At 51.4% G+C, this 12,057-nt stretch overlaps 2 protein-coding genes across 5 annotated transcripts; one reads left to right on the plus strand and one right to left on the minus strand.

Moving 5' to 3' along the window:
* Positions 1-848: 848 nt before the first annotated feature.
* On the plus strand, positions 849-5,313 carry Elovl1 (ELOVL fatty acid elongase 1). Of its 4 annotated transcripts, none has more exons than XM_031378436.1 (8): positions 849-995; positions 3,291-3,350; positions 3,506-3,696; positions 3,850-3,930; positions 4,062-4,118; positions 4,194-4,299; positions 4,379-4,515; positions 4,593-5,313. In XM_031378436.1, exons 2-8 carry the CDS (start codon positions 3,305-3,307, stop codon positions 4,812-4,814), a joined length of 840 nt encoding a protein of 279 aa, XP_031234296.1. In that variant the 5' UTR covers positions 849-995; positions 3,291-3,304; the 3' UTR covers positions 4,815-5,313. The 4 variants fall into 4 exon arrangements, with proteins under 4 accessions (XP_031234296.1, XP_031234297.1, XP_031234298.1 ...); XM_031378437.1 differs by lacking the exon at positions 849-995 and adding an exon at positions 2,482-2,613; XM_031378438.1 differs by lacking the exon at positions 849-995 and adding an exon at positions 2,574-2,692 and having other exon boundaries at positions 4,593-5,307.
* A 264-nt stretch (positions 5,314-5,577) lies between these two features.
* Positions 5,578-9,922, minus strand: Cdc20 (cell division cycle 20). Its single transcript, XM_031378435.1, has 10 exons — positions 9,473-9,922; positions 9,220-9,368; positions 9,036-9,132; positions 8,789-8,917; positions 8,492-8,688; positions 8,279-8,373; positions 7,971-8,199; positions 7,210-7,335; positions 6,143-6,260; positions 5,578-5,822 (listed from the first exon to the last, which is right to left on the minus strand). The coding sequence occupies exons 1-10, from the start codon at positions 9,651-9,653 to the stop codon at positions 5,644-5,646; spliced, it is 1,500 nt and encodes a 499-aa protein (XP_031234295.1). The 5' UTR covers positions 9,654-9,922; the 3' UTR covers positions 5,578-5,643.
* Positions 9,923-12,057: the final 2,135 nt, after the last annotated feature.

The following is a 12,057-nucleotide window of genomic DNA, read 5'->3' on the forward strand; positions in this document are numbered from 1 at the left end:
CCTGCAACCTAACCCCATCTGTTACCACTTCAGACCTAGCAGTTTTCTCTCACCTGATCTCTCTAGTACCTGTACCTGGGCTATAAGTTATGTTAAGTGCAGGGAGCAGAACTTAATGTGGTTTTGCACACTATAGATGGCCAGTAAATGTCTGAAGAATAAGATGAGCCGCCTCAAAATTCTTGTTTTCTTCTGCTTCTAGAATAAAACTCAGACTGTCTCATTTAGCCTCCAAGATCTACTACATTGAACCACTGCCAATTTCACTAGCTACCCCCACCCCCACCACCTTTCACTACCTTGAAGGTCAGTTTAGACGGTGATTCACAGTTCTTGCCTGGGGCCACTTGTATTCTCCCATCTCCGTTCCAGGAAATCCTCTCCGTGGCTCCTAATGCTAGGACTCATCCAAGTTTATAGGCTCTGAGAAGCATGGTGGTGGCTGGCAGCAGCCTCCCGCTAAAGCCTTCTGCCACCCCAATCAGCCCTTAGTAGGCACAGCTGGCCCTCCTCTTGCTGGAAAAGCCTTGAGGGAATGGTTGAACCGAAATTTCCCGTAATCATAAGCCGCGACTGTCACAAAGCAGACAGGAGATGAGTGGGTCCTCATGCTGGACTGGACAGAGGACCACGAATGGGGCCATGCAGGCTGAACGTCAATAAGAAGCTGGGTGCGGGCCAAGCCAGTCATCGGCGGGACAGGCTGAGAGATGCGAAGGAAGGGGTGGAGAGCTGGGGCTGGGTGTGCTTCCTGCCCCGGGATCTGGCGACCCGCCCCTGCTCCCGCCCTGGCGGCCAGGCAGGCGCTGGACGGCCCCTCCTGCCTCGGCCAGCCGCCCAATCAGCAGGCGCCCCCCGCCCGGCCCGCCCCCTCCCCCTCTGGTGACAGAAAGTCGGCCCAGCAGATGAGGAAGTGGCGGGCAGGCGGCCCTGGGGACTTCTCTCCGGCCCTGATCCCTTTGAGCCCTTCACTGCTGCCCACCTGGCTCCCACTGGTGAGTGCGTACCTTCCATGGCTCCCCACGTGCCAGCGCCCCCTGCCTGGCTGGCCAGGCTAGCCCTGCCCTGCCCTGCCCAGGCTGTGGGCGAGGCTGTTCCTGGGGCGAGTGGGTGGGAGGTCCCAGCTACTGGGGCTGGGCCTGCCCAGCACGATCCCTTCCCGGCACCTTGGCCCCTGACCCCCATTTGATCACACCTAGTTCTTTTCCAGCACCTCCTGGCCTTCCTCCCTTTGCCCCCTCCTCTCTTTCCCCTTCCTGCCCTTGCCGGTGCCTGTTTTCCTTTCCATCCATCTTAAGGGAACTGGCCCTCTTCCACCTCGGGAGCGGGGAAAGGGGGGGAGGATGCACACCCGGGTTTCCCCCAAGCTTAGGGAGAGATCCACTTCAGAAGTCTGGACTCCCTCCTGTCCTCGGGGTCACTGTGTATCTACCGGTGTAAGTGGTGGTGAAGGGCGAGTGAATTGGAGGAGGTTGAAGGAGATAAGGAACTGGCAAGCTCACATGTGTCAGAGAGGAGCTGTGTGTGAGAGCACATGCCTAAGTACTAGGCCCCACTCCAACATAAAGCTACCAACAAAAGTGTAACTGTAGGAAGAAATGAGTGTCGATCACCAAGAGCTCTGTGTGAAGGAGGGAGGTGTGGGTGAAGATATACCCATGCCTGGTCAGCTGTATGTCCCATAATGCAATGCCTGACAGGTGTGAAGTTTAGGAGCTTGGCATGTCAGAGTCCAGTAGGAAGGCCTGCTTTGGTGGTGTGAAGGTCAGCAAGCTATGCATGGGCTGTGTGTGTGGATGTATGCTGGCTAGCTTGTGGCACGGTATGCATGTCTCTGGGGGTGGTTGAGAGCGGTGTGATGAAGGTACATATTACTTCGTGAGAGTGCAAATATGGATGGTAGAACTTGAGCCCCAAGGCAGGGAGAGTGGAGAGCACCTGGAGCACTCAGCTTGTTGGGCGATGGCCGGATCCCTCTGGGACAAAGTCCCAGGCTTCCCTGGGTCTAGGCTAAGTTTTTGTATCCCTGTAAGCTTTCTTTCCCTTGACATTCCTTCCAACTTTGAGGAGGAGGGGACCTAGCCCATGAGGCTCCCTCCCAGAGGAGGGAGAGATTCCTGAGACCTCCCCCACTCCCCCACCTCCTCACATACCACTGGTGTCCTTGCCCCTCCCTGGCAGGGAAGGGTGATGCCCATTCTGAAGTAGGACAAACTGAGAATTCATGGCTGGTTTGGGAGAGAATGCTGGGTGTGGATTTTTAGCAATACTTCTGGCTTTGGCCAGAGAGAACCTAAAACTTAGTTTAGCTGGCTGGTTAGAGGTGGTGAGTCCGGGGCTTACTTAGCTTTCTCAATTCTGGTGGGTCCTGCTCCTCTAGGCATTGACCTGTGGCCTGGACCCACCCTCCACCCCATGCCCAATGTAGCGGGGGCGGGAGGAGGGCGGGGCTGCTACAAGATCTAGTCAGACAGGTGGAGCCGCCAGGGCAGGAGTCTCAAAGAGCCAGGCTTCAGGAGTGGAAGAGAGAGAGGGGCAGGCAGAACTTGCCTGTGAGAAGAGGGGAGGAGAGAGGCTGGAGGTGAAGCACTGGAAGAAGGCAGGAGGTTGGAGGTGAGAGCCTGGGAGGCAGAGGGGAAGCCGGGGCACTGGTGTTCACCACGAGAGAAGTGGAACCCTAAGGTTTGTTCAGGTACTAGAAGGAACAGAGGGAGGACCATGGAGGTGGGAGTCCCGGCAGAGGACAGAGGGGAGATGGGAGTCTTGGGAAAGGGCCAGACGGATTTTACCTGGGAGAAGGGGGGTATGAGAGAAATGGCTGAAGGGGAGAATCTCTGGAGAGAAGAGTGTCTCAAAGCTGAGAGATGAGACTGCTTGCCAAAAAGTTTGAGGAAGTTCACTGGGAAGATGAACTGTGTTGCGAGGGGAAAGGCTTCAGGAGGAGACCTGGAAGGCAGAGTTCTCTCAAAGAGGGGAGGGAGGCAGGGACTCTCTCACAGAATGGAGGGGAAGGGTGGGACAGCTCTATCCAGGCAGGCAGGATGCTTAGGGAGCCGATGCTCCAACCAAACTGCCTTTTCTCTCAGTATCCCCCTGCTCACCACGGGCGGGATTAAACTTGGGACCTTGTGCATGCTAGGGAAATACTTCACCACTCAGCTGGATTCACAGCCCTATCCTTTTGTCAGTGAGGCATCAGTTGTCTGATTCTGTATCTTGTCCTGTGGGCCACGTGTATGATAGGGGGCACATAGTGGTCCCTGCCTGATACACTCTCCACCCCTCCTTAGAGTCCTTAGCCAGGATGGAGGCTGTTGTGAACTTGTACCAGGAACTGATGAAGCGTGCAGGTAAGCTGTTGTCTATCCTCCTGCCTTCCCTTCTTCCCGGGGATCCCAGGATCTAGGGTTGTGTCCTTATGAACTACTTGTGACCTGACTCATGTCTAGTCCTGAGAAGGCTCTTAAACCCTGTGACCCTCACTCTTTTGACATCCTATTCACAGATCCCCGGATCCAAAGCTACCCTCTGATGGGGTCCCCCTTGCTAATAACTTCCATCCTTCTGACCTATGTGTACTTCGTCCTATCGCTTGGGCCTCGAATCATGGCTAATCGGAAGCCCTTCCAACTTCGAGGCTTCATGATTGTCTACAATTTCTCACTGGTGACACTCTCCCTCTACATTGTCTATGAGGTATGCTGAGGCTGTAGTTTCTGTCTGCAGGTTAAGAGTTAGGGTACAGGGCATTGGCCAGAGCATAGCAGTATCTATTCCAGAGGTCCAGTTAGTGAGGGGGAGGTGTTGCTGGGAGAGGGGAATGGGGGTCTAATTCACTCTTTTTCTTAGTTTCTGATGTCTGGTTGGCTGAGTACCTACACCTGGCGCTGTGACCCCGTAGACTTTTCCAATAGCCCTGAAGCACTTCGGGTAAGTAGAGCCTTAGATAATCATATAAGCAACTTAGATAAGGGAGAGTCAGAGTTGGCCAGGTAGCAGAGGGTCTTTGGATACAATGTACAGTATTTTAAGACTGATCTAACTGATCTAACCTCTCACAGATGGTTCGAGTGGCTTGGCTCTTCATGCTTTCCAAGGTCATTGAGCTGATGGACACAGTGAGTAGTTACAGCTGCTAGAACTTGACAGTGGAAAGGAGGAACTGGCACTCAACCTCTCTATTCTTCCCTCAGGTGATATTCATCCTCCGGAAGAAGGATGGGCAAGTGACCTTCCTACACGTCTTCCATCACTCAGTGCTTCCCTGGAGTTGGTGGTGGGGCATCAAGATTGCTCCAGGTGAGCAGTGATGGCCATTGGACGAGAGGGTGGCCACAGGGAGTAGAGGCTCATCTGACCATCTTCTTTCCTGTTGTAGGAGGAATGGGCTCTTTCCATGCCATGATAAACTCCTCTGTACATGTTGTCATGTACCTCTACTACGGATTGTCTGCCCTTGGCCCCGTGGCTCAGCCCTACCTTTGGTGGAAGAAACATATGACAGCCATTCAGCTGGTGAGTCTCACCTCTGACCCCACCCAAAGCCTACTCCTCCTGAACGTATTTCTGACCCTTGTCTTTTTCTATCCCAGATCCAGTTTGTCCTGGTCTCACTGCACATCAGCCAATACTACTTCATGCCCAGCTGCAACTACCAGTACCCCATCATCATCCACCTCATCTGGATGTATGGCACCATCTTCTTCGTACTGTTCTCCAATTTCTGGTATCACTCTTACACGAAGGGGAAGCGGCTGCCCCGTGCAGTCCAGCAAAATGGAACTCCAGCTACCACCAAGGTCAAGGCCAACTGAGAAGCATGACCTAGATATTGCCCACCTAAGTGCCTCAGGACTGCACCTTGGGCAGCATCCACAAGTGTCCTCTCTACCTACACCTACGACCAGGGCTCTTGTGGTCAGGACTGAGTAGGCGGACTGGCTCTCCCCTCTCCACAGCTGGTCTACAGGGATCACTGTTCCCATTCCTTCTCCCAGCCAGCTCCAGGGATGTGGCCTCACTGCTGTCTGCCACAACTGGAGGCTGAAAGGGCTGGACACTTACTTCCCCCTCCCTGCCTTAAATTCGGGAGAGGAACACTCAGGGCTGGCCCGAACCCGGGTCTTGTGTGTGGCCTTTCTCCTCACACTGAAGAGGTCAGCAATAATCTGTCACTGTGGACTCAGGCTCCCTTTTCACTCCACACTGAAGCTTGAGCTTCTGGGCCAAAGGTCAGGATGGGCAGGCAGCAGGCCTGGCAGTGCAGGCGGTGCACTCACTTGTGTCTTAATTAAAGTGACAGGAAACCACTGAGATTGTGTGTGTGTATACATCAGTACAGGCAGTAATCCCAGCTACTGGGGAGGGTACAAAGCAGGAGGCTCACAAGTTCAAGGTTAGCCTGGACCCTGTCTCAAAATCAACGTGAAGCTCAGTAGGCAAGGCTCTGAGTTCAGTTCCCAAAACCACAAAAATGATTTTAAAAAAGGGGGTGGGGGACTGCCAAAAGTTCCCATAAAGACTTCTAGCTCTAGTGAGAGTAGGGGCAGCATGTAGGAAGGATGCTGGGACACAAGAAAGGAAGGTATGAACTTTATTAAAAAAAAAATTTTTAAAAAATCAAGAAGGGAAATGGGTTTGTTTTCAACGGATGCCTTGGTGGATAAGGCTACTTTTAGCTACACTGGCTTTTTCCCGCTCCCGCCGAAGGGCAGGATCCAACTCAAAGCAGCGCCACAATCGTAGAGTCTCATCGGCTGCTGCTGATGCCACTGTGGTCCCATCCGGACTCATTGTAAGACTCAGGACCCGGGCTGTGTGACCTAGAGTGAGAGCAGTGCATTTGAGTACACACACAGCCCTCCCTCTAACTTTGACAGTCACCTGAAATGAAATCTGAATACCATACACTCACTTTTATTTACAAGGTTAGGTTGTGCATTGTTATAACTAGTACCATGGCAATCTTAGCCTGTTCACTCTACATTTACCCATTCTCAACAATTCACATAAATGCAATCATACTTCCCACCATCCCCACCAAAGCCCCAGGCAAGCCATTAGTCTGTCTATTCTCAGTATTTCATATGAATGGAAACATACACTATGTGGCCTTTCTGCCTAGCTTCCTATTGCCACTTACCTTTGAGCTCAGCCACCTTGGCCATGGTTGGGTACTTCCAAATAACCAGCTGGTTCTGGGCAAAGCCATGACCTGAGATAAGCTCCTTATAGTGGGGAGACCAGAGGATGGAGCACACCTGTGGAAAAGGAATGGGTATGATATTCAGCCAGGGCTACTCAGAACTGAGTCCATTCTAGTATTAGAAACCCTATCAGGTGTTGCAGATTTAAAACTTAAATGGTCACAGACCTTACTGAAGCCCCAAGACAAACATCTGTGTTAATGAAGATGAATCCTCCAGAAGGAAGCTCCATGTTACCCAAAGGAATCCCATAAGCAACTTCCACCATCTGCCTTCAGAGCCTACGCCTACAGTGAAGGCAGAGTGAGGGGAGCAGACAGGGAAAGCTGGAGTATTTACAGCAAGAGCCTCAAATGTTCTAATGTATTTGGATCTTATGCTGTAGGTTGTGGGAGTCATCACAGGTTTAAGGATAGTAAGATATCACAATGTAAATTACAGAAGAAACTGGAAGACAGAATGTGTGGGAGCCTGGGCATGGAGGTGCATGCTGGTAATCTCAGCACTTGGGATGCTAAAGCAGGAGGACTGAGGCCAGCCAGGGCAAGACTATCTCACAAGAAGACCTTGTCTCAATACAAAAAACCAAACAAAACAAAACAAAAAGACGACTCAGTGCTGAGGAGGGGACAGATGTGAGTGGTAACCCAAGATAACACTGAAATAACCTGAGGAGGATGAACGATTAGCTGGCTTTTCAGATTTTTATGCAGGTTCTGCTATCTAAAACAGTATAAGAGGAACACAGTACATTTCAGGAAGGCAAGGTGAAGTGACAAGCTTAATTGGGACATATGGAGGAGGTGATGCTTGAGGACCTAGGCTTGGAAAGAAGCCAAACTAGGAAATGGGGATGGGAATGAGGGCCAAGTCAGAAATGTAGAAATGGTCAGATATAGAGTTGGAGTAGAACTGGCTGTTCAGAAATGTCACATAGAGGAATACACCTCTGTCTGGTATAGGTTAAACCATGAATCACCAGTAGCAATCACAACAAAACTACCTGGGAATGCACATCCACAGCACTTAGACAGGCCCCAGAGCAGACATTCCAAATGCGAATGTGTCGATCACTGGTACCTCCTCCTGTTGCCAGGATATTGGACTGCCAGGGACACCATGCAACAGCCTGGGTGGAATGGATAAAGGCTGGGTCAGGTCAGCAGACAAACAGGAGAAGCTCTACATGTAAAAGTACTGAGCTTTTCCATGCCCTCCTTTCCTTTGAAATGACACAGAAACCTGGTGTGTGTGTGTGTGTGTTAAAGAGCTTCTTGCTCTATAGCTGAACAGGGTTCTCATCTATTCTAATCTAACCATGATGCCTACCACCCAGGACCTGCCCTGTCACCTGACATCTCAGTCTCGCCCTGGATGTTCCTGCTCCATCAGGCTCCTGGAGACTCCCTTACGGTGACCTCTCTCCTCTTTCCACCCGCAAACACACCCACCCACTCACTGGAATCAAAGTCCCACCTTAAACTCTCCTCTCCAGCTATAGGCTGATCAGCTCTTTATTAGCCAATCAGAGGTGATAATAATTTTCAAACAACATTGAGACAGGAGATACTTCAATAATCATGACAATGCTGGAAGGCTCTCTGGGCACAGTAATCATCATCTATTATGAATAGACAGTGGATAAAACCATCTCCCAACCTCTAAGTGTCACAATTAAACTGAACCCCACCTTGTCTTCTTTTAGTAGCCCCTAGTGTATATAGCTTCAGTGCCTGTAACGACCAAGCTCAAATGCTTTCTCACCTTGACAGCACCTTGATGGTGAGTGAACGTTTGCAGGGGAACCCAGCCACTTTCTCCAGGACCACTAGGCCACACATTGACAATGTTATCATTGCCACCACTTGCCAGATGTCGTCCATCCGGGGCCCAGCGCAGCCCACATACTTCTTGGCTATGGCCGCTCAGTGTGGCCACATGGTGATCTGCTACCCGAACATCATGGTGGTGGATGTGGCCAGACCGTGAACCACTGGGAGGAGAAAGTAGATTTAGTTCTGGATAGCAGAAACCAGAAAGATTTTGCTATAGAGTAGCAAAAAACAACTGACCTGGACAGGATATAGCTGTTCCAACTGAGGGAGCTCACTCGAGCCGAGTGACTGGTCATGTTTCGAAGTCGTTTCTGCTGCTGTACATCCCATAGCTGCAGAGGCAAGACCACAGGCTCACAGCTTCAAGCTGGGCATCAACAGCCTATCAGCAGGGCAAGCTCTTCCCTGAGCCCAATGACCACCGAGCCACCATAAGGGGACCAGGCTCACCTGGACCTCAGCATTACTGGTGCCCACAGCTAGGTAGTTGCCCTCCTTGATCCAGGCCACCGAGGATATGTAGTCCCCAGGCTGCTCCATTTGCAACAACTGCAGGATGTCACCGGAACCAGCATTCCATAAGTACACACTGTTATCCAGTGCCACAGCCAATACATTTCCAGAGCTCCAATCTACAAGATTCAGGTCTGCCAGGGGAAGAAAAAAAAAACATGAATGAGGCCCTTTGTTGGATTGGTCCATTCCCGGGTCATCTTTCTCCATCCACAAAGACAATGGCACACTTACAGTAGTCATTGCGGATTTCAGGGGCATCAAGAATCCTGTCTGGCAGGGAAGGAATGTATCTGCAAGCCTTTCGGCTGGAGCCAGGCGTGGCTTTCTGACTGTAGAGAACTTTCAGTCTGTTCTGGTAGCCTGTGGCAAGACAGTGGGTCTAGACTTGGAAACTCATACCCACCCACATGTGGAAAAGCAGCCACATGTCTCCCCTTAGGAAGGGCTGACACCAACCTCCATGAATGTCACTTCTTACCTTCTGGGGCATTCTGAGGTTTTCCACTGAGTCTGAGGATCTTGGCTTCCTCCACATCAAAACCGTTCAGGTTCAGAGCCCAGGCTTTCTGATGCTCCTGAAATACATGGGAGATGAGTCAGGGCAGACTGGTATCAATCAGGGAACAGACACATCAGGTCTCAAGTCCCCTGTGGAATCATACCTTCTTGGTGGGCGTCCCACTGTCTTCCGGCTGGTTTTCCTTGCTCAAGAGGAAGCTGGCCACCTCCATTTGCGAAGCACTGCGTTGGGGAATATAGCGGTCACCTCCAGGTTTGCTAGGGGTGGTCTGAACCTTGGAACTAGATTTGCCTGGGGCAGGGGGAGAGAAGTCAGACAGCCTGACGAGGCTCCTGGGGGCAGCATGAAGGCCAACTCTCGGCGACCCATCTCCCTCCGACCAGCCAGCCACTCACCAGGAGTTCGGGCCGGGGTCCGGCCGGCGCTGTGTGATCTGTTGGCAGCCCTCATGGGCGAGGGGGCCGGGCCTGTGGCTTCCTTCGCTTTGCGCTGCCAGCGTGCAACCGGGGCATTGGGGATGGGCGCGTCCAGTTGAAGCAGTGAGTGCAAGTCGCTCTCGAACACGAACTGCGCCATGGCACGTTAATGGGGACGAGAAGCGACCAAGCTCGAATCTCGCCGGGCTCCTGAGCTCCGCCTGCTACCGCTCGCACCAGCCCGGCACCTCTCCGTACTCAGCTCTCCCAAACAAAAAAATAATCCCCGGCTCCTCACAGTGGGTCCGTGGGACTGCCGAACGCGTTCTTTTCTGGAAAAGCTAAAGGCACGCCGGACTGTTGTTCTTAAACTCTCCGCTGCTAGCGTTCATTGGCTCTTTCAAAACCCAACTGTCTTAACCGTCGCCCTTGCCGATTGGTCGCTACACGGAAGAGGGGCGGGTCTTCCGGGAGCAAGTCTCACGAGAGTGCGACGACTAAGCTTTTGGCACGAAATCCCGAACCCACCTCCAGGAGCCTTGGTCGGTGCCGGAATCGGAGCGCGGGGGCGGGTCCTGCACAGAGCTAGTCTGCCCTGGGATCCGCTCTCCCCTGGGCTTCTCTCTGGGTTGGACCCGACAGTTGGAGCCTGTGAAAGGTCACATTGAAGCTTATGTGTGGGTGGTACTTAGGTTGCATGCACAAGGTAACCTCGACCCCGAGGACCCAAGTTGGTTAGAGACGGTGGGCAAGTGGCTGTCTGAATGGGGAGGGCGCCAGAAACCCTCCTAAGAAGGAAGTATGCGGGCCAGTGTGGGGTTCAACAAACACAAAGTGGGAGGAAGAGGGGTGTCAAAACAGTGACCAGGATTCCAGCCTTTTGTCGTGAAGATGAGGGTTAGGCTGCTCTTGTGGACCTCACATCCTGTGGCGGTCTCTCGTGGGGCTTCGGAGTCTTCAGAGTCCTAGAGATTCTCCTTACCTGAGTTGCACATAACCTGCCAGAGCAACACCTATTTTGTTTGTTTCAGCCAAGGGTCTCACTGTGCAGTCCAGGCTGGCCTGGAGTTCACCTTGTAGAAAAGACGGGCCTAGATCTCAGATGCGATGGAATTTAAGGCGTGTGCCACCACTCTGGGCCAAGAACCAGGTTAAGCTGATAGAAAAACCAAGGCGCAATGCAAGGAATTTGCCCAAGGTCATAAAAAGAGGTTGGTAAGAATCCAGATCTGGCCAGGCAATGATGGCGCACGCCTTTAATCCCAGCACTTGGGAGGCAGAGGCAGGCAGATTTCTGAGTTCGAGGCCAGCCTGGTCTACAGAGTGAGTTCCAGGACACAGAGAAACCCTGTCTCGAAAAACCAAAAAAAAAAAAAAAGAATCCAGGTTTGGGGCTTGGAGTGATGGCGCAGTGGTTAAGAGCTTCTTGCTCTTCCATAGGACCAAAATTTGGTTTGTCAAGCAGCACACAACTACCTCTAACTCCAGCTCCAGGGCTAGACTCCACTCCCCCCCAACCCTCCATAAAAATAAAATGTTTTAAAGCGGAAGGGAGGCTAGAGACCTGGCTTAGTTGATATCACTAGATGTTCTTCCAGATTACCTATGGTTCAGTTCCCAGCGCCCAGCCCAATATAGGTTCTCAAGTATCTATTACTCTAGTCCCAGGGGATCCAGTGCCCTCCGTGACCTCCACCAGCATCAGGTGTGCGTGAACTACACAGATATAGATGTAGGCAAAACACATACACATTTTAAAAAAGAAGTTGCCCTTTGATCTCCACACCCACAATGCACCTCTTCATTCCAGCAACAATAAAAAAAACATACAAAAAGAAAACAAAGAGTCTAGGATCTAGGTGTGACTCCCATTTAGTCCAGGGCTTTAGTACTTACATGACCATGCTAAAAAGTAAAACAGCATTAATACAAATAATAATGGGTGCTATTAACTGACCATCTGCTTCTGCTAACTACTGCATTAAAACAGTTTACATACATATTCTGGAAACATACTCTCATGTAGCCCAGGCTGGCCTTGAACTCCAAGTAGCTAAGGATGACCTTGAATTTTTTTTTTTTTTTTTTTGAGACAGGTTTTGTATAGCCCTGGCTGTCCTGTAACTCACTCTGTAAACCAGGCTGGACTTGAACTCAGATGCCTCTGCCTCCTGAGTGCTGGGATTAAAGGTGTGTGTCACCATACCTGTTAAATTTACTGACCTCTTAAGGTAGATAAGTAAACTGCCTTAGTTTTACATAATCCCAACACTTGGGAGGCTGTGGCAGGTGGTTCTCCATGAGTTCCAGAACAGGTAGGGCTATGTAGTACAGAGGCCCTGTTTCAAAACACAGACAGAAAGCAACTGGGTCCCAAAGAGGTAAGAGAAGCAAAGGCACACCATTGCAGTCACAACAATATGCTGCCTAGGGAAGGGGCTGGAAGATGGCCAGTCGGTCCTTAGCCTAAGATCACCTCTGATGATGGCAGGGTCTTCAGCCGTTAGCTGCACTCACTGTGCTTTCTAGCTCTGAAGCACTTGTCTTTTCTTTTTTTTTTTTTT

This window comes from Mastomys coucha, unplaced genomic scaffold (genome assembly GCF_008632895.1).
Source record: "Mastomys coucha isolate ucsf_1 unplaced genomic scaffold, UCSF_Mcou_1 pScaffold18, whole genome shotgun sequence".
NCBI classification, from domain to species: Eukaryota; Metazoa; Chordata; class Mammalia; order Rodentia; family Muridae; genus Mastomys; species Mastomys coucha.

Coding starts and splice junctions, on each gene's coding strand:
- Elovl1 (XM_031378436.1), top strand. CDS start 3,305: ATGGAGGCTGTTGTGAACTTGTACCAGGAACTGATGAAGCGTGCAG. Junction 3,351..3,505: donor GGAACTGATGAAGCGTGCAG/GTAAGCTGTTGT, acceptor TCCTATTCACAG/ATCCCCGGATCCAAAGCTAC. Junction 4,516..4,592: donor ATATGACAGCCATTCAGCTG/GTGAGTCTCACC, acceptor TTTCTATCCCAG/ATCCAGTTTGTCCTGGTCTC.
- Cdc20 (XM_031378435.1), bottom strand. CDS start 9,653: ATGGCGCAGTTCGTGTTCGAGAGCGACTTGCACTCACTGCTTCAACTG. Junction 6,261..7,209: donor CTGTGGATGTGCATTCCCAG/GTAGTTTTGTTG, acceptor CCTTTTCCACAG/GTGTGCTCCATCCTCTGGTC. Junction 5,823..6,142: donor CAAGGTGGCTGAGCTCAAAG/GTAAGTGGCAAT, acceptor CTCTCACTCTAG/GTCACACAGCCCGGGTCCTG.